General features: G+C 44.5%; 2 protein-coding genes across 2 annotated transcripts in view; one reads left to right on the forward strand and one right to left on the reverse strand.

Annotated features, from left to right (window-relative positions):
• Positions 1–4557: 4557 nt before the first annotated feature.
• Positions 4558–5918, reverse strand: LOC147306331 (uncharacterized). The gene is made up of 2 exons (XM_086275936.1): positions 5583–5918; positions 4558–5485 (listed from the first exon to the last, which is right to left on the reverse strand). The coding sequence occupies exons 1-2, from the start codon at positions 5916–5918 to the stop codon at positions 5165–5167; spliced, it is 657 nt and encodes a 218-aa protein (XP_086132062.1). The 3' UTR covers positions 4558–5164.
• Positions 5919–13673: 7755 nt separating this feature from the next.
• Positions 13674–27828, forward strand: part of LOC147306332 (MAM domain-containing glycosylphosphatidylinositol anchor protein 2-like) — a 153865-nt gene continuing 139710 nt past the window's right edge. The window contains exon 1 of the mRNA XM_086274306.1: positions 13674–14369. Coding sequence (XP_086130432.1) covers positions 14297–14369 — 73 coding nt within the window. The 5' untranslated portion in view covers positions 13674–14296. The remainder of the gene's footprint in view (positions 14370–27828) is intronic.

Below are 27828 nucleotides of genomic sequence, written 5' to 3' on the forward strand. Positions count from 1 at the left end.
GTTTTTCTGCCAAGGGGACAGGACGACTGATCCGTGTTAAGGACAGAATGAATGGGGCCATGTATCGTGAGATTTTGAGCCAAAACCTCCTTCCATCAGTGAGAACTTTGAAGATGAAACGAGGCTGGGTCTTCCAACATGACAATGATCCAAAACACACCGCCCGGGCAACAAAGGAGTGGCTCCGTAAGAAGCATTTGAAAGTCCTGGAGTGGCCTAGCCAGTCTCCAGACCTCAACCCCATAGAAAATCTGTGGCGGGAGTTGAAAGTCCGTGTTGCTCGGCGACAGCCCCAAAACATCACTGCTCTCGAGAAGATCTGCATGGAGGAATGGGCCAAAATACCAGCTACTGTGTGTGCAAACCTGGTAAAGACCTATAGTAAACGTTTGACCTCTGTTATTGCCAACAAAGGTTATGTTACAAAGTATTAGTTAACAACCGGTGGTGTAACCCTGCCAACATAACAATCAAAGAAAGGATTTGTTGCCCGGACACTGAACTGTGTGCTGTTGGACTCAGGCCGTATTATTTACCCAGGGAATTCTCTCACGTCATCTTGGTGGCTGTTTATGTTCCCCCCTCTGCTAACCCCACAGCTGCATGTGACACTATCCACTCTGCCATAGCTCGGCTACAGACTCAGCACCCGAGTGCCTTTATTGTGATCTCGGGTGACTTCAACCATGTATCACTGGACAATACACTACCAACATTCAAACAATATGTGGACTGTCCCACCAGGGGAGAGAAAACTTTAGACTTACTGTATGCTAACGTCAAGGATGCATACAGCTCCTCCTCCCTCCCCCCACTTGGTAGGTCAGATCATAACCTGATTCACCTCACCCCCCGCTATGTGCCAATTGTGAGGAGGGAACCTGTGACCACCAGGACTGTTAGGAGGTGGTCAGAGGAGGCAATAGCGGAACTACAGGGCTGTTTCGAGGTGACCGACTGGGAAACACTCTGTGAGCCTCACGCCGAGGACATCAATGGGCTTACTGAGTGTATCACAGACTACATAACTTTCTGCACCGACTCCATTGTTCCAGCTCAGACTGTTCATTGTTACCCAAATAACAAGCCGTGGGTGACTAAGGACATCAAAGCCCTCCTCAACAACAAGAAGAGGGCTTTCAGAGGGGGCAACAAAGAGGAGGTGAGGAAGGTCCAGGTGTTACTAAAGGACAAGATCAGAGAGGCTAAGGACAATTACAGGAGGAAGCTGGAGTGGAAACTCCAGCAGAACAGCATGAGAGAGGTGTGGAGGGGCATGAAGACCATCACTGGATTCAGGCCAACCAACAGCAGGGGAGCTGAGGGAGGTGAGAATAGAGCCGTCGAGTTGAACATGTTTTTCAATAGATTCGACACCACAGTGTCTGCTCCCACCCCCACAACCTCACCTGCAGTCAGCCTGGAATCCAGAGCCACACCACTGTGCCAGCCTCTCTCTTCACATGTTGCCTCCTGTGAGATTCCTGACACCCCTCCCCCACCCATCACCTTCACTCAATACCAGGTTGAGATGCAAATGAGGAGACTTCACTCAGGCAAGTCTGCTGGACCAGACGGAGTGAGTCCCCTCGTCCTCAAGACCTGTGCCCCCCAGCTGTGTGGAGTCTTTCATAAACTGTTTATGCTGAGTCTGAGTCTGCAGAGGGTCCCGGTGATGTGGAAGACATCATGCCTCGTCCCTGTACCAAAGACGCCTCGTCCCAGTGGCCCCCAGGATTACAGGCCCGTGGCACTGACCTCCCACATCATGAAGACCCTGGAAAGGCTCATCCTGGACCAGCTGCGACCCATAGTAAGACCACATCTGGATCCCCTTCAGTTCGCTTATCAGCCTCGTCTCGGAACAGAGGACGCCATCATCTACCTGCTCAATCGTGTCTACACCCATCTGGACCAGCCGGCGAGCACTGTGAGGGTCATGTTTTTTGACTTTTCCAGTGCTTTCAACACCATCAGGCCGACCCTCCTGGGTGATAAGTTAGCAGCGATGCAGGTGGATGCTTCTCTGGTGTCCTGGATTGTTGATTACCTGACAGGAAGACCACAATATGTACGTCTCCCACAGTGTGTGTCTGACAAGGTGATTAGCAACACAGGGGCACCACAGGGGACTGTCCTCTCCCCCTTCCTCTTCACCCTCTACACCACAGACTTCAGCCACTGCACAGAGACCTGCCATCTTCAGAAGTTTTCTGATGACTCTGCGGTGGTTGGATGCATCAGCAGGGATGATGAGACAGAGTACCGGGCTGTGGTTGACTCCTTTGTCACGTGGTGTGAGCAGAATCATCTGCAGCTCAACGTGGCAAAGACCAAGGAACTGATCGTGGACTTCAGGAAGACCAGGAAACACTTGACCCCTGTTTCAATCCAGGGGGTCAGTGTTGACATTGTGGAGGACTATAAATACCTTGGAGTACACATTGACAATAAACTGGACTGGGCTAAAAACACCACAGCACTTTACAGGAAGGGCCAGAGTCGTCTCTATTTTTTGAGGCGACTGAGGTCCTTCAACATCTGCCAGAAAATGCTGAGGATTTTCTATGAGTCTGTGGTGGCCAGTGCGATCCTCTATGCTGTTGCATGCTGGGGGAGCAGGCTGAGGGTCGCAGATGCCAACAGACTTAATAAACTGATCCGTAAGGCCAGCAATGTTGTGGGGATGGAGCTGGACTCCCTCAAGGTGGTGTCGGAGAGGCGGATGCTGTCCAAGATAAAGACAATGTTGGATAACACCTCCCACCCACTCCATGACATGTTGGTCAGTCACAGGAGCTCGTTCAGTGAGAGACTGAGATTACCGAAAAGCACCACTGAACGACACAGGAAATCTTTCCTGCCTGTGGCCATCTCCCTGTACAACGCATCCACTTAACACACTGTTTGCTGCTACAACTACACATGTTTCTTTTCCAACTATTTATTTATAAGTGACTTATGTATGTATGTATGTATATATATGTATATATTGTACTATTCTTAGTTAGCGTATTGTCTGTCTTGTCTTAATGTTGGTTTAAAATGGAGCACTGTAACAAAAAATAATTTCCCCCAGGGATCAATAAAGTATTCTGATTCTGATTATTGAGTTGTATTTTTCTTATTGACCAAATACTTATTTTCCACCCTGATTTACGAATAAATTCTTTACAAATCCTACCATGTGAATTCATGGATTTTTCTTTCACATTCTGTCTCTCACAGTTGAAGTGTACCTCTGGTGCAAATTACTGACCTCTGTCGTCATTTTAGGTGGGGGAACTTGCACAATCGGTGGCTGACTAAATACTTTTTTGCCCCACTGTATGTCTATATCTAGATATTAGGGATGGGTATCGAAACCCGGTTCTTGTTGAGAACCGGTTCCCACTGTTTCAATTCCTTGGAATCGTTTGCCATTTTTGCAAACGATTCCCTTATCGATTCCAGTCGCCCCAAATGACGTCACCACGTCGCGGAGCGTCATTTACCTGGCAGGAAACACGGCGCGTAAGCGGCTCAAACGCTCAAAAGCTTGGTTACACTTTAAGAGAACGGATGACAACAGGGCAACTTACAATACTTGCAAAGTAGATATTTCATTTAAGGGAGGAAACACTACGAATATGCAAAAGCATTTGCTCACAAAACACACGATGACCTTAAATGAATGTCGTGTTTTTAATTCCGCTCCGGACTCGTGAATCTCAACCAGCAGCAGCGGTAACGTTTGCACGTCCTCTCCCGTTAATGCGGCAGGTAAATAATCAACTAACAGTGCATATTATGTTAGCGCGATCTGCCTTATTACAAAACCATTACTGTGCATTTAGTGACCATGATGAGAGACAGAGTCTGGCTCAGATGCTGGCAGTTCTCGCTGCAGTCTGCCGGTAGCGTCTCCTTTCAGGCCAGGATAGACGAATGTCACCGAGCAGAGACTCAGTTTGTGGTCAAAGGCTTGCACCCGTTTGCCACAGCAGATGATTTTCGGTAAGTGAATGTGTTTAATTGTAGGCAATTAAGGATCTCTTAAGATCTCACTGTTGGGTTTGTAAGGCCATGTTACTCCTAAATTTCTATCTTGTTCAAAGAGAAGATATAAAACAAAGTTCTAAGCTAATCGACCTTAGTGTTCTCCTTTTTTAAAGAGAATCAATAAAGAATCGAATCGTTAAACAGAATCAAAACTGGAATCGGAATCGTGAAAATCTTATCAATACCCATCCCTACTAGATATAGATATATATCTAGATATATATTGTTTGCACTTTCCATACTGTGCTCTTTGTACAGTTTTTATTTAGCTGCTTTTGTCCACTTTTCTGCAATGACAATGCAGATTTTCCACTTGTGGGACAAATAAATGCAGATTTGCTGCGTGTGTGTGTGCGCGTGTGTGTGCGTGTGTGTGCAACATTGGCATTTGTTTACTCAGATCCAAGGCAGGTCAAACCTCTGTGTTACAACCTACATACAAAAGACACACGTTCACAATATATGGGTACACAAGTCTGTTTTATTTCAAAGAGTTTCAAACTTTACAGCGTTTGCAGACCCAGTGTCCATCATCCCTGGGTTTGGCACTGGTGAATTTGTGACATGTTGCACAGGTAAACAGGCCACTTCTAAGCACTGAAGTGGAGAATACCTCTCGCTGTGCAGTTTCTTTTGCAAGTTGAGGAAGTTCACGCCGGACTTTATTCACCGTGCCCCGTAACGGCGTTTTGCACTGCAGCAGTCTGTGCGACAGTGACAGTGAAGTAAAGAAATTGTCTGTTGTGACGTTTCTCCCATCATCCAAAAACGGCTCCCTCAGTTTCATGCCCACGTTCTCTGCCAGCCTCTCTCCCTTCTGGCGACTGGGGTCTTTTCCCAAGTAAGGAGATGCACTGCAGACATATTTGGTGTCCGTGGCCATCCAGAACTTGATCCCAAATTTGTCTGGCTTGGTTGCGATATACTGTGTGAATGGAAAACGAACCTTGGTAGGGAACAGCTGTTCATCTATGGTCATGTGTTCTCCTGGAGTGAAACTCTTAGCACAGTTCTTGTTGAACTTTTGAACTTCACCCGTTGCCTACTGGTGGTGGTCAGAGGGCCCGGTGGCGCCAGTGTCCGGCAGCCTCGCCTCTGTCAGTGCGCCCCAGGGTGGCTGTGGCTACAATGTAGCTGCCATCACCAGTGTGTGAATGGGTGGATGACTGGATATGTAAAGCGCTTTGGGGTCCTTAGGGACGAGTAAAGCGCTATATAAACACAGGCCATTTACCATTTCTGACCAGCAATCCACAATGGCACCAACAGGACACATGATTGCTCTTACAAACAGGATTGAAATGAATGCCATCAGTTCATGAACTGACAAATTCCAGTCCGGCTCTGTTCTGTGGGCTCGATGGACCGTACACTCCCTGATGGTCTGCAGCATTCCCACGTCTAACAGGCAAAGGAAGCTTTGGAGCACACTTGTAATCTTACGCTGTTGGAAGATAAACAAATAGAGAATGGTAAATTTACATGAACCTCACTCTAAATGGGTTTATATAAATATCATATGTAATATGGCAGTGACAAACCTTAGCAGACTCTGTGGGTCCAGCTTGTGCAATGAAGCACGAGCGATTTGCTGCTGCACTGGGCTTTCCAATGTCCTCCTCTACCCACGCAGTGCCGTCTTTTGCCGTGTGGCTCTGGCTGGGCTTCCCAGTACCACGGGGCCTCTTCATCTTCCGTGGAGGCATGTTGGGTTCTTGTTCCGTCTCCTTTTCAGATTCTTCTGAGGAGGTATCAGTGGCCTGCTGGACAAATGAAACCTCTCCTCCATCAGAATCTGCTTCGTCCATTTCCTGAAGCAAGGCCAAAGCCTGTTGCGCGGAGAGGTTCTTCCTGCGTGGCAGTGATACGGAGGCCATCCTGATGTGCGTTCTCAGAAATGCGAACAAGAAATGATTCTCCCGCCTGGGTCGGTCTGCTTTTATGCACAGCACTGTGCTGTAGTCAAGCAATGCCACTTCCTCACATACACAGTGGAACAATGGAAGATCTGTGCTGAGAGTCAAGGAAGCTGTGAATGTGTGTCTTTCATATCTGCAGGTCAGTCAATGTGTGGGATATTTTGTATAGATACAGCAGACATTTCTGAAAGTTGTAACACAGAGGTTTGGCCTGGCTTGGATCTGAGCAACTCTGAGTGAACAAATGCAAATGTGCCAGGCCTCAAGGATAATGGGTGGTTTGCACAACCAAAGCTGGAGGAGAAACGAGCTGACGACCTGTGAAAATCTCAGCAGGGGTGATTAACACCTCGGGACTTGCACCATAAAATAAAAACCCCAGTAATTCTAGTAGGTGTTGAGTTGAGGGAAGTTACGCAAATTTGCGCAGGTTTAGTAAATCTAGTGTTAATCCCCCTTTCTCTCCTATTCACAAATGAGGGGGAAATGCCATTAAAGTGTTGTAATGGTGCATGGAGCCGCTGCTGCTCTACATCTCTTTAGTGGGAACTGATTACTACTCGTAAAAAAGAAAAACTTCTCTGAATTCTTATTTCTGTGTCTCCATCTCATTCGGTCTTGCTCTCCTTAATGCTCCCTCGCTGCTATTTTTAATTATCAACATAAGGTGATTTGGTCACGAGCAGCCAATCCCTGGACAGGAATGGCAATAATGTCTTTAGTATTCGTTCCTTTTGAGTAAGGCTGGATTACGGTGGCCCCTAGAGACAAAGCACGTACAAACTCCAAAACACATGCAAATTCCAAAACACATGCAAACTCCAAAACACTTGCAAACTAAAGAACACATGCAAACTCCAAAACACGTACAAACTCCAAAACACTTGCAAAATCCAAAACACTTGCAAAACCCAAAACACTTGCAAAATCCAAAACACTTGCAAAACCCAAAACACGTACAAACTCCAAAACACTTGCAAAACCCAAAACACGTACAAACTCCAAAACACTTGCAAAACCCAAAACACGTACAAACTCCAAAACACTTGCAAAACCCAAAACACTTGCAACTAAAAAACACATGCAAATTCCAAAACACGTACAAATTCCAAAACACTTGCAAAATCCAAAACACGTACAAATTCCAAAACACGTACAAATTCCAAAACACTTGCAAAATCCAAAACACTTGCAAACTAAAAAACACATGCAAATTCCAAAACACGTACAAACTCCAAAACACTTGCAAAATCCAAAACACTTGCAAACTAAAAAACACATGCAAATTCCAAAACACGTACAAACTCCAAAACACTTGCAAAATCCAAAACACATGCAAATTCCAAAACACTTGCAAAATCCAAAACACGTACAAACTCCAAAACACTTGCAAAATCCAAAACATGTACAAATTCCAAAACACTTGCAAAATCCAAAACACTTGCAAAATCCAAAACACGTACAAATTCCAAAACACGTACAAATTCCAAAACACTTGCAAAATCCAAAACACTTGCAAAATCCAAAACACGTACAAACTCCAAAACACTTGCAAAATCCAAAACATGTACAAATTCCAAAACACTTGCAAAATCCAAAACACTTGCAAATTCCAAAACACGTACAAATTCCAAAACACGTACAAATTCCAAAACACGTACAAACTCCAAAACACTTGCAAACTCAAAAACACATGCAAATTCCAAAACACAACGGAAGTGCTCCAGGACGCTAGGGGCAGTGTTGAGCTCGATTTGCAAAATAAACGGCAAGTTTGTCTGTATGGGACGGTCTAGTCTCCGTCGCGCTTCCCAGGTTGCCTAGCAACCGTGATACTAACCGCTGGAAACGTGTCATACAACTTGGTTTGACAGAAATGAGGGAGAACATATTTTGTTCATTTGTTTGTTTGTTTCTACATGAGCTTTGTGTGATTTGATAAGTATCTGAGGCTGAGACCACAGGACAGTAAAACATGATTTTTGGGCTTCATTTCTGTACTGAACAGTTATTTAAGATTAGTTAGTAAATAAGAATTAGCTAATGTTGTTCATGAGACTAAAGTCATCTCACTTTGGTAATGTAAATATAATATGGCCAATATTATAGTTATTATATTAATCATTATTAGCTATTACAGCAGTGAACATGAACTCTGTGTCAAATACTGAGCTTCAGTACAGATTCAAGTTGCAGTTATGTCTTATCACCTTAAATCTTCACTCAAAGACAAGTATCTTTGACAGTGCATATATAGATGTATCATATATAAGAGACAAATGTTGTTCCTTCATGTTGGCATTACTAAATTTGGCTCATTGCTTACATATATTTATAAAAAGAAAATGTACAAGCTGTGATAACTGTGTCTGATAGAATGAAGAGTAGACTGATATATGAAATATTCCTTTATTGGGTGAGAAAATCAGACCATGTCATAACTGCTGTAAGTCACACAGAATAGATATCAGAGCCTTAAACAGGCTGACTTCTGCTAAATGGGTCAAACTGGGCAGAAAGTCTACAAACACATAACATCCTTATAGAATATGATGTGACACTATAGATCAACTTAGCTCAGAATATATAAAGCATATAAACAGTTACAGCAATATGATGCAACAAACACAGCAGCTACTGATCCAAAATACTCAAAGCTTCATAGAACTGAAACCAACATTTATTTTAGCTCCATTCTGCTGCTGATACATACTTTAGGTTTCTGAACATTAAACTTGTTGCTGCCTTTCATAGTGTGTAACTTGAAGGCCCTGAGTACTCTGAGTACTTTCTCCCACACTGGAAACACTGGGATGATCACATTATTTGAACATTACCTAATAAGACTGATTCAGCACAGACAGTTATGTTAAACTTTCCTAGCAGTCCTTCACAAACAGGGAACAGTCTGTCTATTCTCTCCATCTGTCAGCTGCTGCTGGCTCTTCCTCCTCCTCTTCCTCACACACTGCTGAGTTTGTCCTGGTGGATCATCAGGGGTGCAAAGCCTCACAGATGATGTGCAGCAGTGGGTCCCTCAGTCTGTCCTCACTCTGGACACTTGCAGTCGTCACACATGGAAATCAAATGTGTGATAAGGTGCAGGATTCAGACACAAGTGTAACTTATAAACACATGTTCATACTTTTATTCCACAATCAGAGAGAAAGAAACAGAGAGAGAGTGCAGGACAGACAGACAGGTGGCAGTCTCAGGTGTACACACTGCTACACAACAGCACCAGAGAAGCAGGATTTAGTGTTTGTGTTATTACGAGTGTAAACAAGAAGAGTTCCAGATGGTGCAGTGGACACATGTGTGACTGCTGTGATTAAAGCATCTTTCTTTCAGCTTAACGAGTGAACCGTCAGCTCGTTCAAACACACGTTAAAGTGCGTTTGGCTCGACACCACCGAACAGAGGCAGCAATATAACATAGCTAACATTAATGGTTTATTTGAAGAGTTTCAGTCAGGTTTCAGAGCTCAGCACAGCACAGAAACAGCTTTAGTGAAGGTTACAAATGATCTTCTTATGGCCTCTGACAGTGGACTCATCTCTGTGCTTGTCCTGCTAGACCTCAGTGCAGCGTTCGATACTGTTGATCATAATATCCTATTAGAGCGATTAGAACATGCTGTAGGTATTACAAGTACTGCGCTGCAGTGGTTTGTATCATATCTATCTAATAGACTCCAATTCGTGCATGTAAATGGAGAGTCCTCTTCACACACTGAGGTTAATTATGGAGTTCCACAGGGTTCAGTGCTAGGACCAATTCTGTTTACATTATACATGCTTCCCTTAGGCAGTATCATTAGAAGACATAGCATACATTTTCACTGCTATGCAGATGACACCCAGCTCTATCTGTCCATGAAGCCAGATAACACACACCAATTAGTTAAACTGCAGGAATGTCTTAAAGACATAAAGACCTGGATGGCCGCTAACTTTCTGCTTCTTAATTCAGATAAAACTGAGGTTATTGTACTCGGCCCTGAAAATCTTAGAAATATGGTATCTAATCAGATTCTTACCCTGGATGGCATTACCTTGGCCTCCAGTAACGCGGTGAGGAACCTTGGAGTCATTTTTGACCAGGACATGTCCTTCAACGCACATATTAAACAAATATGTAAGACTGCTTTCTTCCATTTGCGCAACATCTCTAAAATTAGAAATATCCTGTCTCAGAGTGACGCTGAAAAACTAGTTCATGCATTTATTACTTCCAGGCTGGACTACTGTAATTCATTATTATCAGGATGTCCAAAAAACTCACTGAAAAGCCTTCAGCTAATCCAAAATGCTGCAGCAAGAGTCCTGACAGGGACTAGAAAGAGAGAGCAGATTTCTCCTGTTTTGGCTTCCTGTTAAATCCAGAATTGAATTCAAAATCCTGCTCCTCACATACAAGGTCTTAAATAATCAGGCCCCATCTTATCTTAATGACCTTGTAGTACCATATCACCCTATTAGAGCGCTCCGCTCTCGCTCTGCAGGCCTACTTGTTGTTCCTAGAGTATTTAAAAGTAGAATGGGAGGGAGAGCCTTCAGTTTTCAGGCCCCTCTTCTGTGGAACCAGCTTCCAGTTTGGATTCGGGAGACAGACACTATCTCTACTTTTAAGATTAGGCTTAAAACTTTCCTTTTTTCTAAAGCATATAGTTAGGGCTGGACCAGGTGACCCTGAATCCTCCCTTTGTTATGCTGCAATAGATGTAGGCTGCCGGGGGATTCCCATGATGCATTGAGTTTTTCCTTTCCAGTCACCTTTCTCACTCACTATGTATTAATAGACCTCTCTGCATTGAATCATATCTGTTATTAACCTCTGTCTCTCTTCCACAGCATGTCTTTATCCTGTCTTCCTTCTCTCACCCCAACCGGTCGCAGCAGATGGCCGCCCCTCCCTGAGCCTGGTTCTGCCGGAGGTTTCTTCCTGTTAAAAGGGAGTTTTTCCTTCCCACTGTCGCCAAAGTGCTTGCTCATAGGGGGTCATATGATTGTTGGGTTTTTCTCTGTATCTATGAAGCGCCTTGAGGCGACTTTTGTTGTGATTTGGCGCTATATAAATAAAATTGAATTGAATTGAATTGAATTAACAGTGCAGTGAATCTTCCTTGTGCTGTGATATTCAGGACTGCAAACCGAGCAGCATCACTGACTTTCAGCTTGTTGTGTTTGTGGATATATGACTGACTTTAATTATCCACAAAATCATCACAATCTCTGTAAGATTAAGGTCGACTATATATATATTTATTAAAGTAAAGGCTTTAAAACCAAGTTAATTCTGAAAGTACAAACATCGCTAATGTCAACTTTCCCGACATGTGGACAACAATAATGGTTTCATGTTCTTCATTAAAAAAACATTTGCGCATAAATAAGTGACATAATATTCAGTACTTACTTCTGAAAGTTTACTCTTCCTCCGCTCCGCTTCCACCGTTTTTTTTCGGCAAAATTATCCACACCACCACCGCACTATGAAGTCTGGGATATGTTGGGCCATGAAGGCTACACCGACCCATCCTTAAAATTCAGGGAAATTATGGACGCATTTCAGGGCCGCATTTCGGGCAGCCTTTGAATTGGGAAAGCCTTCTCTTGTCGCTGTGACGTAATCGGCCTTAAAATGCAGCCTTTAAGGCTGCAAACCCCAAATCCGGTCATTGGTACTTCCTGGCTTGTGTAGTTAGTAGGTAACAAAAGCTCAACACTGCCCCTAGCGTCCTGGAGCACTTCCGTTGTGTTTTGGAGTTTGCATGTGTTTTTTAGTTTGCAAGTGTTTTGGAGTTTGCAAGTGTTTTGGAGTTTGTACGTGCTTTGTCTCTAGGGGCCACCGTACTGGATAATGGGAGGAAATTAAGAATTCATCTCGGAGCATCTTTTTTAATTTAGCCTGAACTCAGACTGAGACATATTTACAACAAAGCTCTCCTGATCTCAAAGACAAAAATCCTGCACCAGTTCCTGGACCATACAAGAAGAAGCTGTGGCCTTTGTGCAGAGATCAGGTTTAAACTTGCATACAGCATCTGGAAACAAATTATGTTTTTAGCTAACAAAGGGCTAAAGATACCATTTAAAAGTGGTTCTTTGCTAATGTTATGTGCAGAGACAACACTGGCAGTCAGTTTCTCCAAGGGCCAAATGACAAACAGGGAATGGAGTGCAGGGCTGCAAAAACACACTGAACATGAATTTTGTATCTCAGCAAACCGCTGAGTGCACATTTTGTAAGAGTAGACTTTGCAGACATAATAATTGTTTTATTTATTTTAGGCTTAATTAGACTTCAGATTAGAAAAGTCTGGTTACACAGAATCAGCACGAATCATTTTAACCTACCAGTCATTTTAGCTTACAGCCCATAATAGTTTAGCAACAGGTCTGTGTCGTGGAAGAGGGGAAATCAATACAAGCACGTGTGTCCTCATCCATGTTTTATTGACATCATCTTTATTGGCGTTAAAATCCAGAGCCTGTATATAAGCCTGACAATAAGGATGGATGCATGTATAACCAACACGGGCTGGTGTAACGGAGGAAGTGTGCTCATGAGCGAGAAGATGCAGAAGCTGGATGAAAACTGGTTTTCTTTCTTTTTTAAACAAATATTTATTCAAATATATCGTTGATCGTCCGTGTTCAGCGTTAAGCACGGAGACCTGGATGCTGCCATCCCGCCACCATCGCTGAGCTCAGGCTCCCTCTGCTCTGCTGAGACCCGTGGAGGAAGCAGGAGATCGGACACGTGCGCGCTGAGGGCTCAGGCTGTCATTTCCAGCGCGCGTGCCGCCCACAGGCTCTGCGTGTCTCGTGAGGAGTGCTGTCCTTTCTCTTCCCCCCACAGGTGTAAAACAGAAGCTGCTCGTGACGCTTTGCGCGGCAGATTCCTGCTCGTGTCCATCCCGCTGCAGTTTGTCAGGAAGGCACCACAAGTCACTCTTAACAATAATAGCCTCCGCCTAACACGACGACTGTCGCCATCGGAACAATATTACACCTACTTTAAAAAGGTTTCTTTACTTTATGAAACATACATTTCAGTGTTATGTGTCTCACTTATTTTATCCAAACATGAAATTATTAGATAAATGATTGTGTGACACGGGGAGAGGGGACAGGTAATCTGTGAACACTGACACGAGCAGAAACCAGGTGAGTCCTGATCCTGATGAGAGTGAATCACAACCAGACTTTGTCTAACTTTGCAGGTGGAGGTTTTGGCAAGAGAGGGGTAATTGGTCCGGGTGAAGCAGCGTGGTGTCCAGGTGAGGTGATCCGAGAGTGGTGTGACGGGAGGGCAGGCAGGTGAGCGGATCCAGGATGACTGGGGGTGTAGAACACAGGGGTAACACTGCTGTGAGCAAACATCTATGACGGTCAGCACTAACTGTGGTTACTTGAAGACCCGGTGGAGAGTTTCCAGGTGGAAACCGTTATTCGGAGGTAAAACCCCGGACTCACCCGGACCATGACACCCTGCACCAGTAATTCCCATTTAACAGCTGATTAGGGAGAAATGTATTACTTAATAATAATAATAATTATTATTTTATAATAAGCGCGATATTTTAGCACAGTGAAATCCAGAGACTGTAGATTTCGCTGCTGAATCAGCCATAAACACAGCGGATGAGCTGGCAGGTGACTTTTATTTTGATATACAAATACCGGAAGTCCTTCCGTTCTCCGTTCCCGCGACTTTACTGCTCGGTTGGCTGAGTGACGTCTCTCACCGACCGGTGAAATACACCGACAAATCGACCGGACTGACCGCTTATCCGTCTTTGCTGGAACTCACGGACTGTCCCTCTCCTCTCCCCGGCCTGAAGGGCCGAGCCGCTGACACGGAGCGGTAGCGCTTCTCCGCAGGATGATGGATGTATCTCCGGTACTGACCGACGGACGCGCATCCCGGTGGACTCGGCGGACGGTCAGCGCACACTTTTGACCAGCTCAAAGAAGACTGACGCACCGGCTGTTTGCTCCTTCAGTTTTGATCCTTTCCCCCGGAATGTCATCATCAAGGAGCGAGTGAAGCATCTGCTCTCGCCGGGTGCCGCTGGACGTCCTTCTCCTCAAGGGTTTCTGGCGCTTTTAGCAAACGTTAGCACCGGTATGAGCGGAACCGCATCTGCCCGTCATATCTAACCGGGGTCGGAGGCTGCTAGCAGGGAAATATTTGGATCTGTGGATGAGATTGTGTACGGAGCGGAGGAGGACGGAGGAAGAGCAGCGGCAGCAGCGGAGAACCGAACATCCACCCTCATCCCCGGAGGGGGGCAGAAGCAGCGACGAGGCCACAGGACGATGTGAAGATGGGGGTAGTTTTCGGTCTCCTGTGGCTGTTTACCGGCTTCCTGCAGGGCGTGCACGGCCAGGGCGTGTACGGTAAGGACGTCATTAGCATACAATTCATATATTTTGAGTTACCACATGCACGCGCACCTTACATGTTACGTGAATGCGATTTTGAGTGCACGCGAGCGGAGTATTACAAACAGCAACTTGACCTTGTGAGGGATTTGGCTCCTGTGCGTGTGCGTGCGTGGCTGGTTCGTGGTTCATTCAGTCACACTCGTGCCTGGCATAAAGGCACAACAGGTAGGCTGCTACACAAACACAGATAAGCACACCTGTGCATACAGGGACAGCCGCAGTGCTAATCCTGCATCGTGGCCCCAGCAGTGCCGTTATTAGATGGCACTGTGGGTTCGGTGTGTGCCGGTGGGTCTGTATGAAGCAGCCTGCAGCTCCGTGCAGCAGGAGATGGCGACACGATGCTGCTGCTGCTGCTTTCACTGTGTCAGTCCTGACATGACCGGGCACTGGAAATGACTGGAAATGCCGGTTCTTTTACTGGTATGCTGCTGGTTCGTTCCTGTAGTTACTGTAACACATGCCAGCTCCTGCACGGTGGCCATTCCTCTACTGTACATAAACCCCGATCTTCTCATTTTGCCTTACTTGCACATTTCAAATAATCTGGTGTAATATGGTGTCATAACTGTGTCCTGCTATACTTTGGTCCTCCAGTAGAAATCAAGTTGCATGTACTATAATACTGTGTTGTTTTTCTGCTTATTTCTGTGTCGTGGCTCTTAGTAAATACAGTCAGTGTGTTACTGTAGACAGTGTGCTGGTGCTCAGGCATCTGCTGTTTCAGCCTCTTACTTTATAAATGCCCTTTTTACATTTTCCAATGTCTATTTTATAATTTTATATTTGACTTTTACATTTTGCCCAATTCAAAGCATGTAATGGCCAACAGTTGTATTTTGATGGTTGTGCTAGGCTGCACCCTGAACAGCAGCATCGCTGACCTGCTTTTACAGCCAGGTAACCAGAGTTTAGTCCTTCACTTTTCAGTGTTTGCTCATTTTATGAAATGAAATACTATGACAACATGTCAGTGCAGCCAGCCAATCATAAGTGATAATACCCCACCACTGAGCTTATAGCCAGCAAGCTACTTTGATTTCAAATGTACAAGTCATCTCCATCTTTGTCTGACCACAGAAATTTAATACAATTTATTTATACAGCACCAAAATAAGCAGTCGCCTCAAGGTGCTTTGTATTGTAACGCAGACCCTACAATAACACAGAGAAAAACCCAACAATCATATGACCCCCTATGAGCAGCACTTTGGCGACAGTGGGAAGGAAAAACTCCCTTTTAACCTCCGGCAGAACCAGGCTCAGGGAGGGGCGGAGCCATCTGCCAGAGATTAATAACGTGTATGATTCAGCGCAGGCCACGGCCAGAGTGACCAGATCATTAGTTTAGCACATGTCCACATGTCAGAAACATGTTAGTCCTTGATATGTCTGTGTTGAGTCAAAGATCTCTGTGACATCAGTAGGTGTGTGGTGCTGTGTGTAAGTGCATGAGACATGCAGCAGGAGTGTGTGAGTGTGCTGCAGAGAAATACTAAAATGCAGCATGTGGAGGTCAGCGTGGACGCTCAGTGGACACTAGTGGATCCGTGTGTATTTACTTTTGTAAAAACACATGGCTGTGCTCAGCATAAAACACAACCATACCTTCAGAGCCTGAAAGCTGAAGCCCAGGTGGGCGCCCTTTAAAGCTCTTTTCTGTGGCCATCATTTATTTCCTGCAGAGGTTTATGGAAACTCGTCCTTGGTCTTGACCTCAGCAAACTCTTCTCTGAGGAGTTTTTGGGCCCACACACTCATTTTCTAACCCATTTTATAAATGTTGGTCATGGAGGATTAGCTGGTATGTTTACTGGCAGTGATTAGTGATTGACAGAGTGACATCACAAACCCGTGAGTTAGATTACAGTGTGAATGGTTGTCTCTGTGTTAGCCCTGTGACAGACTGGTGACCTGTCCAGGGTGCACCCTGCTCGCACCCTATGATAGCCCCCCCGCAACACTGACAAGGATAAGCTGAAGAGAACGCATGGGTGGATGGATGGATGGATGGATGGATGCATGGATGGATGGATGGATGGATGCATAGATGGATGGATGGATGGATGCATAGATGGATGGATGGATGGATGGATGCATGGATGGATGGATGCATAGATGGATGGATGGATGGATGGATGGATGGATGGATGGATGGATGCATAGATGGATGGATGGATGGATGCATAGATGGATGGATGGATGGATGGATGCATGGATGGATGGATGCATAGATGGATGGATGGATGGATGGATGGATGGATGCATGGATGGATGGATAGATGGATGGATGGATGGATGCATGGGTGGATGCATGGATGGATGCATGGATGGATGCATGGGTGGATGCATGGGTGGATGCATGGATGGATGCATGGGTGGATGCATGATGGATGCATGGACATTACTTTTGTATTTTTCGGTGACCCTGTCTCTATAATTATCAGTAAACAATGCAGTTTTTTCCCATAGACTGTATAAACCAAGTGAAGCCTTCTCGTGCAGAGGTCTGTGTGAAACTCAGTCCCCTCTTACTTCAGTAAAAAGAAGATAAGATAAAGAACTTTATTGTCATTGTAGTTATACAACGGAATTTGTGTGGTAGCTCACAGAGGCCAGCAGCAATAAAACAAGAAGCAGCATAGTAACATAATAACCATAGTAAACGTAGTAACAGTATCAAATATAAAGTAAAAAGTATAAAGTCAAACAGTGTCATATAATATAACAGTATTTACAGTGTGGTAGTTGAGTGCAAGCATCAGTGCCCAGTAAATGACTGTACATTAGCAGCAGACACGACATATTGTTGTTGACTTCATCAGCTCGGTCACCAGACTCAGGCTGTTCAGAGTTCACCGTTCTTGTTGTTTCTCTGATAAATAATTGTCCATTATGCTGGGGTGAATATATCCCAGAATCAGAATCAGAAAGGGTTTTATTGCCAAATGTTGAGCAGGTTTACAACATTAGGAAATTGCTGCGGTGCTTCAGTGCAAACATAGTGTCATAAATAGCACTTAAATAGACATGAAAAAATAAAAGTAGGAATAAGAATTAAAAGTGCTACGTAGAAAGATATGTGCATGAGATATACATGAGATATATACATGAGTGCAGGTGGTGATCAGTGCCAAACATGGAATGATGCAGTGACACAGCGTAGGGTCATGTGTTAGTGGCGGGTACAGTCATACGGTTATTGTTCATGTGTCCGACAGCAGAGGGGAAGAAACTGTTCTTATGGCGAGAGGTTCTGGTGCGAATGGACCGGAGCCTCCTGCCTGAGGGGAGCAGGTCAAACAGACTGTATCCAGGGTGAGAAGGGTCAGCTGAGATCCGAGCTGCACGCTGCAGTGTCCTGGAGGTGTACAGGTCCTGCAGAGATGGGAGTCTGCAGCCAATCACCTTCTCAGCAGAGCGCACAACACGCTGCAGTCTCTGTTTGTCCCTGATAGTGGCTCCAGCGTACCACACGGTGATGGAGGAGGTGAGGATGGACTCGATGATTGCAGTGTAGAATTGCATCATCGTCCGTGTTGGCAGGTTGAATTTCTTCAGCTGCCTCAGGAAGTACATCCTCTGCTGGGCTTTCTTAATGACGGAGGTGATGGTGGGCTCCCACTTCAGGTCCTGGGTGATGGTGGTACCCAGGAAGCGGAATGAGTCCACAGAGGTGATGGGGGTGTCAGTCAGGATGATGGGGGGGAGTGGGGCTGTGTGCTTCCTGAAGTCCACAATAATCTCCACTGTCTTCTGGGCATTCAGCACCCAGATATCCAAACTAACCAAAGAAAGTCACATCATTCTGTTATCGTTCCCTTTGGCTAACCTAAACTAATGGAATAGTTTAACACTGAGAAGTTCAGTTTGAGGACTGTTTCATGTAAAAAGCTGTGTAACCAATCACACTCATCCATCATGAACCTTTAAATGCTGCCTAACTGTGTGCATCATTAACATGTTACACCTCAAACACACAACAAAGAATAAAACAGAGGAAGGATTAAACGAATCTGTTGCTAAACATGATATGAAAACACATCATTACAGAAAGTGTTCTCAGGTTATTAAAGTTTGACAAATAACATCCGAAGAATCTCACCTGAGAAGTGTAGAGCGTTGTACTAGTTACAAGTCATAGTTACTAGTTACTTCTTCAAATAAGTAACTGAGTTAGTAACTGAGTTACAAGATTCTAAAAGTAATTAATTACTTGAAAAGTAACTATTGAGTTACTTTAAAAAAATGTTTAGCCCTCTGGGGTCCAGGGTATAATTGATTTCCCCAGTTCACCTTTAAAAAAGTGGTCGTCGGGCAGAAAGTGATCCCCGCCCGCGGGAGCGCGCAGCTGCTTAAAGCTGCAGCGCCCAGATTACTTACAGCTACTTCTGCAGCTGATGTAAGGTGCAGTCAGCTGAACACAGCTTCAGTCGTCTGTTTGTTGAAAAATAACGGTAACAGCGTTGTAACGATAGAAATAGTAATTAGTTAGATTACTCTTACTGAAAAAAGTACAAACGGTGGTGACGACCACACACATGAACAGGAGCGCTGCGGTCATCGTCCACGCTCACAGTGCTGGTGAATGTTTGAGCCGTGCAGCCACTGCTTCTTGTTTTGGCAGATAAATAATAAACTTATGAAAATATTCAATGACGATCAGTGGCAGCAGATTTAGGAAATGTGTGACTGTGACATCGAGGCCTGTGGAAGAGATCGATCAGGCGTGTGACCTTTTCATGGGTGGGTTGCTGTTTTTAAGAGTTTTACAAACTGTTGTGCGTCAGCATCGCTGGTGTTGTCAGTGCCAGTATTGACATGACCTTGGGATAATATTATGATCAGATTTTGTTGTAATTGTAGATATCAGATGGTAGTTTCAGTAATCACCTGGAGCATCTGAAGAGGACGTACCTGTTTATCAGTGTGCTGACAGCAGACTGTTGAAAAACCTCACAACAAAAGAATGGTTGTTGTGCAGCAATTTTACTCATATCCAAGCAAACATGTGTGATGGTGTTGAGAGCACGATCGTGTGTCTGCTGCGTGTCGTCATAGATGCTGTGTAAAAGAGGCCAGTTTGCACATCATTTCTCAGCAGTGGGTTGTTGCTTGTGAAGCGCACTCATGTTCTTGTTGACTCTAGGTAATAAATGAGATGTGAAGCAGATGTTTTAGACCAGAGCGCTATCCCCTGCAGCACGTGTGTCACAGCCGTCGGTGTGGCACGCTGGGATGAGAGCGTGCTGTGGACACACTGTCACATGTTCTGACCTGAGGTCAACCAATCGCATAAAGTACATGAAAGAAAACAACTAATACTTTATTTGTTCATAACTGAATAACAATAAATGACTTCACTGTTTGGTCTGTGATTACTAATAATAATAATAGTAGATAAATACTTTGATATAAATGTAATTTGATTACAGATTACACCTACACCCTCAGCTTTGACGTGCTCACACCCAGCAGTGCTGGGGTCGCCACTGCAAAGAGTGTGAGTGTGTGTGAGTTACGAATAACCAGGATGTTTGAACTCTTCTTCGGTCCTTACAGTCTGTGTAAAGGAGCACATCACCACGGTGATGTTGGTGAGAAAACTGGAGATGATTTGTTGACATAAAACAAAACTTTTAATTCTTTTAAACACATTGTATATGATGCTGATTCTTTCATTTAATCTTTGCTTGTTGTCTAAATATGGATCACTAGGATTGGTGTGTAATCTGTTTAATCTAATAGTCTTATATCCAACGATAGGGAAATTCACAGCTTTGCTAACCAGTCGCCACGAGTCGTCTAAAATAGATTTTGTTTCAACTATTTATATGTGATGCAGATATTTGACAAAATATTAGATAAAAAAGCGAAGCTCTCAATTTACCGGTCGATCTACGTCCCTTCCCTCACCTATGGCCACGAGCCTCTCTGCTTGGGCTGCTGCCCCCGCGACCCGGCCCCGGATAAGCAGAAGAACCACTAGTGCTGGTTAGCTGGATTAGCATATTGGCTGTCACTGATTGGTCAAGTCCATATCTGTTATCAGCTGTATTTTTGGGGATGCACGTATAACTCACAGCTATGTGTCATGTGTTTTCTGAGGTATGGCTATAGTAGCAGTGTGTTCACACCAGGCTGATGCATCTTCACACAGGCCAAGAAGAAAAGACAACAGCTGTCACAGCTCTCTGCTGTACTCGTGCTGGCTGTGATGATATCTGTGGGTTTCCAGAAAGAGTCCAGCGGCTGCATCTGTGTCAGTGACACAGGGCAAAACTCCAGGTGACTGTTGAACAAGTGAGCACGTGTATAAATGGGCTGTACCATCAGCTTTTTACATTTACTGATGTACAACAGTGAACCATGACAACTGACAGGCAGAAATCATCAAATCCAGATGTTCTTAGTGCGCCTGAGCTGTCAGGTGTTTCATGGAAAAATGTAACTTTTACAACAGAAGGAAGTTACGTTGTTGACAAATGATGTTCGTCAGTTACCTTTTTCTGATGAAAACAAGGTGATGAGATAACCCGGAGCGTGAGCATCAAAGTGCTCACCATAGCTGTTCACATTGGTCTTCTGTGTGTTTCCCTACTAATAACAGCACAGTGTGTGTTTGCTTTGGGTCTGACCGTGTGACGTCACCTCACACCCAGATTATCTGTAATCTTATATGTGACAGATTAGAGAAGAGGAGGCGTATTACATCACAGCCGATGTTACTTACATCGGTGCTGATGCGTCTGCGGGGCCGTGCAGCTAAAACTCCATTTTTACCAAAACTGGTGTTCAAACAGAAGCTATGAGGCTGCAGGAGGACAGGGAGGAAGGACAGGAAGGGGATTAGGTAGCAACATCTGTGTGTTTGTATTGGAACATTTGGTGAATGGAGGCCTGATTGTTCTGCTGGTTTCTGCCACACAGGCTTTGGGACGAGCTGAGCTCAAATGATAAGTTGACTAATCTATGAGACAGAAAATTAATTTCAGACTTGATTATCTTTTAGCTCAATTTGAGAACGAAAGGAGGACAGTGTCTCCGGTCCAAACTACAGCACGCTGTCCACGATCAGACTTACATTATTTGAAAGTGTCGCATTTGTCTGTTGTGTTCCACGACCATCGTTTGCAGCTGCAGCAGGTAAACTGAATGTTTGTTGTATACTTGAAATTTCCTGCTGAAGTCACGTGTTTGTTTCACCACATGCCTTTGGGATGTACATCTTCCTGTCACAGATGCTTTGTACGTGTATTGCAGTGTGAGTTTAGCGCTTCTGCAGCATGCTGGTCGCTGAGCAGATGGATGTGTGCGGGATCCAAACAGCATGACCCTCCTAGTTCACTGATCCCCCTGCACTGACCTTTTCTTTTTTATGAGATAAATATTTATGAGCTTTTTAAACTGTGGATTTATTTGATGTCCATCCAATTGCTTCCGCTGATCCTTTTCTGGGTCAGGGGGGCGCTGGAGCCTATCCCAGCTGTCACAGGGCGAGAGGCGGGGTCCACCCTGGACAGGTCGCATTCGCACCCACGGACAAGTGCATGTCTTTGGACACCGTGCTGCCCTTTAGTGGGTATGGTTGTTTTAAAAATGACACCACGGCTGTAACGGCTGTAGCGTTTGTTCAGTTTCAACCATCTAAGTGTGCACTGAACACATCAGCTTTCACACACGGTCACACTGACACACGGTGCTAACAACAACAAATTGTTGCTTTTAGCTTGAAACAGACCAAATGATGAAAACTGAAGGACGTGTGTACAGTTAGTAGAATCTGTCTGAAACACAGTGGCAGCTGGACTTCCCCCTGCAGCAGCTGCTGTTTGTTCACGGGCTCAGCTACTGCTGCTGATGTCCTGAGCAGAGCTTACAGCATGTAAAGGCTGCCAGCTTAGCTAGCTGGACCTCTGCTTTGTGGGTTGGATCTCATTTATAAGAAGAACGTGAGCACAAAAGCCAAAAATCCTGTGAGGAGAAAAACATTTATGAAACTTGGATGTAGGGCTGTTCGATATAACCATGCATATCGGCTCACGATATAAAAACGTCTGTCGGTTCATTTTACGCTGTCGTTTGTTTTGTGGTGTCGCAAAACAAACTGTTTACGGCAATATTCGTTCATGGCTTTGATGTCACTGTAGAAGTTCTTAAACCTCTCTCTTTCTCTTATATTTAACATAACCACACTACGGACGCACAAGCGACTGTTTTTGTGCGTTGTCGTTAGCAACAACAATCGTCTGGCTCCGCCGTCCGCTTGTTTATTTTCCACATAAACCTTTCACAATAAAGCTGAAGATCCTGCTGAGATTTTCCAAAATAAACTGACTCACGTGAAATAGTATGCAGAGTGTTTACAGACGAGAGGCTGAAAAGAGCCGTCAGGTGCTCAAAAATGAACCTTAGAACGGGCCGTGTGGTAAATACTCACAAAGAAAACTGTTGTGCAACACGGGACTCCAGGTACACGACGCCCAGCTGCAAACACGTCACGGAGGCCGAGCTGCCCGACAGTCACAGAATTAGCTGAAAATGTTTGTGATGTATATCGTTGTCGGGACGATCTTATATTGAGATATGAGAGTTTGGTCATATGGCACAGCCACACCCAAATGCACACGGTGGGCCTTTATGGATCAGTCAACCTGGACATGTGTGCATGTGGGCGAGCCTTGTACGCAGAGTTTCAACCAAAACACAGCAAAGATCTTACCTGCTCACTGTTCTCTTCTTTACTTTACAACATAAAGCAGCTTGTTGTGATTTGGTCCAATAGAAATCAAATGTAATTGGATAATTGAATTTTCCCCTTTGAGAGTACATTCTCTCCCAGTGCCTTAGAAATTCCAAATATGCTGGAAAATCTTTGTAATATTGATTAAAACTTCAGTTTCCTTCAGAGGGTGAACTGCCAGATTAAACTGTTTGAACAGTGACAGCATCACTGGCTAGAAGGAGCAGCTCTCAGACCCCAGCGTTAGCCCAGGACCTGCCTGATGACACTGAAGCTGCAAGTGTGAACCTCGGTCGTCCGATGAGTCAGCCGCTGTCATCCTTCGATGGCGGCTCAGCCTGCAGTCAGTCGGTGTTGTTGTTGCTGTGCTCGCTGGCAGTCAGATGTGTTGTTTGATCTGTTGTTGGTGACACTGATCTGATTTCACAGCCATATGGGCTCATTTTCTGCCTCATAAACTCTCCTCAGCACAATGAAGTTAAAGCTCATTTGGATGGAAAAGGTCAAACACAAACAGCCAGTCTGCCGCACACTCGCTCTGCGTTTGGCAGCCTTTCACTCAACGACTCCAAACCACAGGTTGAGGAGCCGACGGCGCCTCCTGGAGGCCGCTCCGCTCACTGCAGGCGCCACACTTACTCACACAGTCTGGAGAATCTGAGTCCAGATCCATGTGCAGGACTGAGCACAACATAAAAGCACACGAGTCATCAGACTGAACACTTTTTGTTGCCTTTTATCGTCTGATTTGAGCAAATATGAAGATTTTACAATGAGTATGTGTGTCGTGGGTGGGAGTGGGTCTAGTCGGTTTTCAGGCTTTCTATACGCATGTTATTGTAATGCAGATCAAATTCAACTGAAGCTGGTACAAGGTGTCATTTTCTCTTGTGAGATCCATGTTTCGTTCCTGACAGTTACGATTCTTAATCATAACTGAGATTAAAAATCAATCGGCCGGGTTGAACATAAAGAGGATTTAATTTAGTGAGTAGCATCCTGTAGGAGCAGATGATGATTACGAGAATCGTTTGTTACTCTCTCTGGTCTGAAAATGTTTCTTTGTTTGTTTGTTGTGTGGTTTGGTGCGTTGTGGTGTGTAATGTCCCCAGTTACGCACCTTTGTTAGCCAACCAGCTTTAAACAACCAAAACATAAATAAAAGAACATTTTATCGAAGAACATCCAAATACTGGAGAACGACCGCTGTCCGGACTCCTGATCCCACACGAAGTGTTTGTGGGAAACATAACAAACGTCTTAACCGACCAATCAGCGAGCATTAGCAGAGTGCTAGCATTTTACGAGCGCTGTCAAGTCATCTCTAAAAAAGCTGAAGGATGTAAGAGTTTTTGGAGGCACTCACACTATACTCGCAATATTTATATATGTAAATATAGATATATTTGATGTTTTTCAGACAATGTCTAAAATAATTGCTCATTAATTAGCTTTTGAGTATCTGCTGCTCGACTCTGCTGCTCGACTCTGCTGCTCGACTGAAACCACCTTCTCTAAAGTGGGACCGACATCAGTTTCTGACTGCTGGAAATATGTCGGTGCAGTGGGTCCAATGCTAAAGCTAGCCTGGACACAGGTATACATAATCAGACTGAGGAGTGAAGATCTGGTACACCTGTTGTGTTCATCCCCAGCACTGACTGATCATTGTGGAGTTTAGTTGAGTTTGGAGGAGGTGGGTTTTCAGTCTGTGTGTTTCTAATGAAACCTTTGTGAGGACTGTCTTCTCCCTGCACTGAACCTGATTTGTTCCCAAACCACACAACATAAGTCTGGACCTGGTACGCTCTCCTGGCCACGTACGTCTTCATACTAGTGCAGCCTCACACTGCTCAGGAATCTACACAGAATCTGTGTGTTTGTGAAACATCTTTGGTTACACCTTCAGTTACTGCAGCAGGACCGTTCAACACACCACACACTTATGTGACAGATAGATTTCAAGGCACTTTGCCTAAAATGCAAACCTAAACCAAACGAAGTGTAAACACTTGAAACAGCCTGACGGTGCAGACGTTTCCTCCCAACAATAAATCTGTGATTATCCGTTGTCTAGAGGACATGAGCGACTTTCTGTCCAACATTATTTAAATGTTAAAATCCCGCGACATTGTGTTTTGTAAGTAATTTAAAACAAACACATAAGATGCTATCCTCTGTGCTGTTGCATGCTGGGACAGCAGGCTGAGGGTCGCAGGCGCCAACAGACTCAAACTGATCACAGGGACAGTAAAGCTGTGTGGATGAAGCTGGACTCTGTCAGGCAACACCTCCCACACACTCTGTGACGTGCTGGCCAGTCACAGTGAGAGACTGAGATTACCCATAATGCACCACTGACCGACACAGGAAATCATTCCTGGTTATCGCTGCACAACTCCTCCATCTGATGCACAGCACACAGTGCAGCAGTTACACGTCCTCTACAGACGAACAACAGACACAACGTTTGACAGTTTAAAATCTCACTCATATTTATCTAACCTCTGTAATACTCTGGATATTTATCATCTTGCTATTCGCAGATATATTAGAGCTAATTCTTATATTTGGTAACTTTATTGTCTGTTCTCAGTCATCCAGGTCATTGTAGTCTAAGGAGCTTGGAAAGAAAAGCGTCTGGACTTCGTTAAGTTGCGCCTCTCATTCGAGAAGCTTCTTCAGTTCTGTTTGTTTGTAATATGTTGTATTCATTGATTTAGTTCAGTCTGTTATTGCCGTAGAGAAACTGTAACCACATCATGCAGGAATTAATAAGATATTCTAATCCGTAACTCTTAAAACTGGAAACATTTCTGCGTAGTCTGTGGGGGTCGATTTGGTTCCTCCGAAGCCTCCAGTGGTCATTAGAGGAACTGCATGTTTTCGTACTTCACCTTTAGCTTCATTTTGCAGCTCAGGAAACCTTCACTTTGCTTTACTTTTAATAACCAGCATTTCCACCAGCATGTGAGGCAGGCTGCCAGTGGCTGACGAGCCTGGAGACAGAGGTGGCATTAGCTGATCGACAAACCTCCTACAGATATTGAACCACATCACACGCTTCTCAGGCCTTTTTTGTTACCGTATCTGTACTGTATATGATGTTTGAAACGACTCTTCAGTACTAATATGAATCTACATAATACTTCAGCCACGTACACGTGAAACATCCTCAGTTCTTTTTAAAATATATTTGAAGTAATTTGCAAACAGGGGTGAGAGGTGTAGTAATGCTATCTCCTACTAGTATTAGCAGCTCGTAGTTAGTATTATTATACAATTTACTATTTGCTTCATTCACATGTCCTGGATGGACCCTTTATAGTGTCTTACCCAGTTCTCATGGCTGCCAAAGCTTTGTTTTGGTACTCTTCGGAAGGTTGGTAGTTTGATCCCCAGCTCTGTCGTCCTTGGGCAAACTACTGAAGCCTCCTTTGAGTGGCGCTGTCACTTGGTGTTCACTCTCTATGGTAGAGATCGCCTCCTGTTCCACAGTGGTGTTTTCGTGTAGCTTATCTGCGTAGCTATTTAATGAAAAACCTTTAGATATCTATCTTCATAGTAATCTTCACATACGTCATCCCAAACACGCTCTCTGTGTACTCACTCGTTAATTTATTGTCACAGTATTCACTCACTGTGTCTTTAGGGATTCGCTAGCTTAGCTTAGCTCGAAGCAGACTCGCTAGCACCACGGCCTCTTCACCCATCCTACCTGCACTTTCCTGCTCATTGTGTCAGATGTTTAGTTACTCCTCGGCCTCCTTTAGCAGTAATGATACTTGTAATAAATGCAGCATATTTGCAGCTCTGGAGGCCGGGATTACTGAATTGGAGACTCTCTGTAGCCGGGGGAGCCAAAGGTAGTGTAGGCCCCGCTAGCTGTCCCCCAGCAGACAGAGGTCGATCATCTTGTTAATAATTTCACCTCCTCACTACGTACGACTCTGGATACTGTAGCTCCTGTGAAAACTAAGGTCTCTAATCAGAAGTACCTGACTCCGTGGTATAATTCTCAAACACTTAGCCTAAAGCAGACGACTCGTAATCTGGAGAGGAAATGGCGTGTCACAAATTTAGAGGATCATCATTTAGCCTGGAGAAATAGTTTGCTGCTTTATAAGAAAGCCCTCCGCAAAGCCAGAACATCTTACTATTCATCACTGATTGAAGAAAATAAGAACAACCCTAGGTTTCTCTTCAGCTCTGTAGCCAGGCTGACAAACAGTCAGAGCACTGTTGAGCCAACCATCCCTTTAACGTTAACTAGTAATGACTTCATGAACTTCTTCACAAATAAAATTCTTATCATTAGAGGAAAAATTACCAGTAATCATCCCACAGATGTAATATTATCTACAGCTACTCTTAGTACCATTGATGTTAAGTTAGACTCTTTTTCTCCAATTGATCTTTCTGAGTTAGCTTCAATAATTACTTGTTTAGTGAAGGTTACAAATGATCTTCTTATGGCCTCTGACAGTGGACTCATCTCTGTAGCTTCCCTTAGGCAGTATCATCAGAAGGCATAGCATACATTTTCACTGCTACGCAGATGACACCCAGCTCTATCTATCTATGAAGTAGGGCTGCCACGATTAATCGACTAGTCACGATCATGTCAAAATCGTCGACGACTAATTTAATAGTCGACGCGTCGTTTGA

The sequence above is a fragment of the Aulonocara sp. 'chitande type north' Nkhata Bay genome, linkage group LG19 (assembly GCF_057382095.1).
Source record: "Aulonocara sp. 'chitande type north' Nkhata Bay isolate Kocher_YH1m ecotype deep benthic linkage group LG19, A_spYH_male_GT1.1, whole genome shotgun sequence".
NCBI classification, from domain to species: domain Eukaryota; kingdom Metazoa; phylum Chordata; class Actinopteri; order Cichliformes; family Cichlidae; genus Aulonocara; species Aulonocara sp. 'chitande type north' Nkhata Bay.

What these genes read in the sequence shown, in the direction of transcription:
- LOC147306331 (XM_086275936.1), bottom strand. Translation starts at nt 5,918, where the DNA reads ATGGCCTCCGTATCACTGCCACGCAGGAAGAACCTCTCCGCGCAACAG. An exon ending in GACCCACAGAGTCTGCTAAG is followed by an intron (nt 5,486 to 5,582) that starts GTTTGTCACTGC and finishes ATCTTCCAACAG; the next exon opens with CGTAAGATTACAAGTGTGCT.